A 5000-nucleotide genomic window follows, 5' to 3' on the forward strand; every position below is an offset into this window, starting at 1 on the left:
ACCACTAAACCTAACACATCCCCTAAACCTAACACAACCCCTAAACCCAACACAACCCCTAAACCCAACACCACCCCTAAACCCAAAACAACCCCTAAACCCAACACAACCCCTAAACACAACACAACTCCTAAACCCAACACAACCCCTAAACCCAACACAACCCCTAAACCCAACACATCCCCTAAACCCAACACATCCCCTAAACCCAACACATCCCCTAAACCCAACACAACCCCTAAACCCAACACATCCCCTAAACCCAACACATCCCCTAAACCTAACACAACCACTAAACCTAACACAACCCCTAAACCCAACACAACCCCTAAACCCAACACATCCCCTAAACCCAACAAAACCCCTAAACCCAACCCCTAAACCTAACACAACCCCTAAACCCAACACATCCCCTAAACCCAACACATCCCCTAAATCTAACCCAACCCCTAAACCCAACACAACCCCTAAACCTAACACAACCCCTAAACCCAACACAACCCCTAAATCTAACCCAACCCCTAAACCCAACACAACCCCTAAATCTAACCCAACCCCTAAACCCAACACAACCCCTAAACCCAACACAACCCCTAAACCTAACACAACCCCTAAACCCAACACGACCCCTAAACCTAACACAACCCCTAAACCCAACACAACCCCTAAACCCAACACAACCCCTAAACCCAACACAACTCCTACACCTAACACATCCCCTAAACCCAACACATCCCCTATACCCAACACCACCCATAAACCCAACACATCCCCTAAACCTAACACATCCCCTATACCCAACACCACCCATAAACCCAACACATCCCCTAAACCCAACACATCCCCTAAACCCAACACAACCCCTAAACTCAACACAACTCCTAAACCCAACACATCTCCTAAACCCAACACATCCCCTAAACCCAACACAACCCCTAAAACCAACACAACCCCTAAACCCAACACAACCCCTAAACTCAACACAACTCCTAAACCCAACACATCCCCTAAACCCAACACACCCCCTAAACCCAACACAACCCCTTAACCCCAACACAACCCCTAAACCCAACACATCCCCTAAACCCAACACAACCCCTAAACTCAACACAACTCCTAAACCCAACACATCCCCTAAACCCAACACATCCCCTAAACCCAACACACCCCCTAAACCCAACACAACCCCTTAACCCCAACACAACCCCTAACCCCAACACATCCCCTAAACCCAACACATCCCCTAAACCCAACACAACTCCTAAACCCAACACATCCCCTTAACCCAACACAACCCCTAAACTCAACACAACTCCTAAACCCAACACATCCCCTAAACTCAACACAACTCCTAAACCCAACACATCCCCTAAACCCAACACAACTCCTAAACCCAACACATCCCCTAAACCTAACACAACCCCTAAACCCAACACAACCCCTAAACTCAACACAACTCCTAAACCCAACACATCCCCTAAACCCAACACATACCCTAAACCTAACACAACCCCTAAACCCAACACATCTCCTAAACCCAACACAACCCCTAAACCCAACACATCCCCTAAACCTAACCAAACCCCTAAACCCAACCCAACCCCTAAACCCAACACAACCCCTAAACTCAACACAACTCCTAAACCCAACACATCCCCTAAACCCAACACAACCCCTAAACCCAACACATCCCCTAAACCCAACACATACCCTAAACCTAACACAACCCCTAAACCCAACACATCTCCTAAACCCAACACAACCCCTAAACCCAACACATCCCCTAAACCTAACCAAACCCCTAAACCCAACCCAACCCCTAAACCCAACACAACCCCTAAACTCAACACAACTCCTAAACCCAACACATCCCCTAAACCCAACACATACCCTAAACCTAACCAAACCCCTAAACCCAACCCAACCCCTAAACCCAACACAACCCCTAAACTCAACACAACTCCTAAAACCAACACATCCCCTAAACCCAACACATACCCTAAACCCAACACAACCCCTAAACCCAACACAACCCCTAAACCCAACACAACCCCTAAACTCAACACAACCCCTAAACCCAACACATCCCCTAAACCCAACACAACCCCTAAACTCAACACAACTCCTAAACCCGACACACCCCCTAAACCCAACACAACCCCTAAACCCATCACAACCCCTAAACCCAACACACCCCCTAAACCCAACACAACCCCTAAACCCAACACATCCCCTAAACCCAACACATCCCCTAAACCCAACACATCCCCTTAACCCAACACAACCCCTAAACCCAACACATCTCCTAAACCCAACACATCCCCTAAACCCAACACATCCCCTAAACCCAACACAACCCCTAAACTCAACACAACCCCTAAACCCAACACATCCCCTAAACCCAACACAACCCCTAAACCTTACCCTCACAAAAAACTTTCTGCATTTTAAAATTTTCAATAAAACATTGTTTAATATGTTTTTTAAGCTATTTAAATTATGGGGACAATAGAAAAGTCCTCACACTCCTCTTTGTCTTGTTCGCTGGTGGCTTTAAGACATTGTACGTTTCTGTAAAGAAATGTTGTGTATATGCTTGTGAGTGTGAGTGTGTATGTGTGAGTGAGTGTGTGTGTGTGTGAGTGTGTGTGTGTGTGTATGAGTGTGTGTGTGAGTGTGAGTGTGTATGTGTGTGTGAGTGTGTGTGTGTGTGTGAGTGAGTGTGTGTATGGGTGTTTGTGTGTGTGTGTGTGTGTGTGAGTGAATGGGAGTGTGTGTGTGTGTGTGTGTGTGAGAGAATGTGTGTCTGAGTGTGTGTGTTTGTGTGTGTGTATGTGAGTGTGTGTGTGTGATTATGTGTGTGTGTGAGACTGTGTGCGTATGTGTGTGAGTGAGTGTGTTTGTGTGTGTGTGTATGTTGGTGTTTGTTTTTGTGTGAGAGTGTGTGTGTGTTTGTGGGTGTGTGTGAGAGTGAGTGAGTGTGTGTGTATGTTTGCATGTGTGTGAGAGCGAGTGAGTGAATGTGAGTGTGTGTGTGAGTATGTGTGTCTGAGTGTGTGTGTGTGTTTGTGTGTGAGAGTGTGTGTGTATATGTGTGAGTGTGTGTGTTTGTGTGTGTGAGTGTGTGTGTGTGTTTGAGAGTTTGTGTGTGTGTGTGAATGAGTGTGTGTTTATGAGTGTGTGTGTGTGTGTGTGTGTGTGTGTGTATTTGTGTGTGGGAGTGTGTCTGTGTTTGTGTGTGTTTAAGTTAGTGTATGTGAGTGTGTGCTTGTGGGAGTGTGTGTGTGTGTGGGAGTGTGTGTGTGTGTGTGTGTGTGTGTGTGTGTGTGTGTGTGAATGAGTGTATGAGTGTGTGTCTTTGTGTGTGTGGGAGTGTGTGTGTGTGTGAGTGTGTGTGTGTGTGTGTGAATGAGTGTATGAGTGTGTGTGTTTGTGTGTGTGGGAGTGTGTGTGTGTGTATGTGTGTGTGTGTGTGTTTGTTTGAGTGAGTGTATGTGAGTGCGTATTTGTGAGTGTGTATTTGTATGTGTGTTCGTGTGGGTTTGTGTGTGTGTGAGTGTGTATGTGTGTAACTCACATTATATAAGGTAGCGGCGAGCAGTATTATGATACAGGTGATGTGGAGGATGAAAATGGCAGCGAGTAAGAGCAACATGATGACTGAAAGACAAAAAACTGAAAAATGTACTCAAGTCCTATAATAAGAGTAGTTGTAACTTGTTACTTTCCACCTCTGATATTGTGTTCTTAATTATTTGAGTCCATTAAAACAAACAGCAGTACATCATGTAATACAGAGAGAGAGTGTGTGTGTGTGTGTTGTCTGTGTGTGTTTGTGTGTGTGTGTCTGTGAGTGTGTGTGTGTTGTGTGTGTGTGTTAGTGTGTGTGTGTGTTTGTGTGTGTGTGTGTGTGCGTGTGTTGGTGTGTGTGTGTGTTGGTGTGTGTGTGTTTGTGTGTGTAGTGTGTGTGTGAATGTGTGTGTGTGTGTTTGTTGTGTGTGTGTGTGTGTGAGTGAGTGTGTGTGTGTTTGTGTGTGTATGTTAGTGTGTGGTGTGTAGATTGAGTGTGTATAGTGTGTGCATTTTGAGTGTGTGACTGCTTGTTTGTCTGTGTGTGTGTTAGTGTGTTTGTGCGCGTGCGTGAGTTGTGTGTTTGTGTGCGCGTGTGTGTAAGTGTGTGTTGTGTGTGTGTGTGTGTTTGTGTATGTGTGTAGTGTGAGTGTGTGTGTTGTGTATATTTGTGTGTGTGTGTGTGCGTAGTTTGAGTGTGTGTGTTGTGTATGTTTGTGTGTGTGTGAGTGAGTGTGTGTGTAGTTTGAGTGTGTGTGTTGTGTATGTTTGTGTCTGTGTGTTTGTGTGTGTGTGTAGTGTGAGTGTGTGTGTGTGTGCGCTTGTGTGTGTGTGTTTGTGTAGTTTGAGTGTGTGTGTAGTGTATGTTTGTGTCTGTGTGTTTGTGTGTGTGTGAGTGAGTGTGTGTGTAGTTTGAGTGTGTGTGTTGTGTATGTTTGTGTCTGTGTGTTTGTGTGTGTGTGTGTGTAGTTTGAGTGTGTGTGTGTGTGTGTGAGTGTGTGTTTGTGTGTGTTGTGTGTGTGTGTAGTTTGACTGTGTGTGTTGTGTATATTTGTGTATGTGTTGTGTATATTTGTGTGTGTGTGTGTGTGTGTGTGTGTAGCTTGAGTGTGTGTGTGTTGTGTATGTTTTTGTCTATATGTTTGTGTGTGTGTGCGTGTGTAGTTTGAGTGTATGTGTTGTGTATGTTTGTGTTTGTGTGTGTAGTTTGAGTGTGTGTGTGTGTGTGTGTGTGTGTTTGTTTGTGTGTGTGTTTGTTTGTGTGTGTGTGTGTGTGTGTAGTTTGAGTGTGTGTGTTTTGTATGTTTGTGTGTATGTGTGTATGTGTGGTTATGTATGTGAGTGTTTGTGTGTGTAGTCTGAGTGTGTGTGTGTGTGTGTGTTTGTTTGTGTGTGTGTGTAGATTGAGTGTGTGTGTGTGTCTATGTATG

The 5000-nt window shown here is 45.1% G+C and overlaps 1 protein-coding gene across 3 annotated transcripts in view; it reads right to left on the reverse strand.

The window, feature by feature from the left end:
• The window catches only part of LOC127647604 (epithelial membrane protein 2-like), a 13779-nt gene that overhangs the window by 5939 nt on the left and 2840 nt on the right, over window positions 1–5000 (reverse strand). For 2 of the 3 annotated variants that reach the window (XM_052131962.1, XM_052131963.1), the window contains exon 2: window positions 3578–3660. The exons of the other annotated variant lie outside the window; for it this stretch is intronic. In XM_052131962.1, coding sequence (XP_051987922.1) covers window positions 3578–3655 — 78 coding nt within the window. In that variant the 5' untranslated portion in view covers window positions 3656–3660. The remainder of the gene's footprint in view (window positions 1–3577; window positions 3661–5000) is intronic. 3 annotated transcript variants of the gene reach the window in all.

This window comes from Xyrauchen texanus, chromosome 8, assembly GCF_025860055.1.
Source record: "Xyrauchen texanus isolate HMW12.3.18 chromosome 8, RBS_HiC_50CHRs, whole genome shotgun sequence".
In the NCBI taxonomy this organism is placed as follows: Eukaryota; Metazoa; Chordata; class Actinopteri; order Cypriniformes; family Catostomidae; genus Xyrauchen; species Xyrauchen texanus.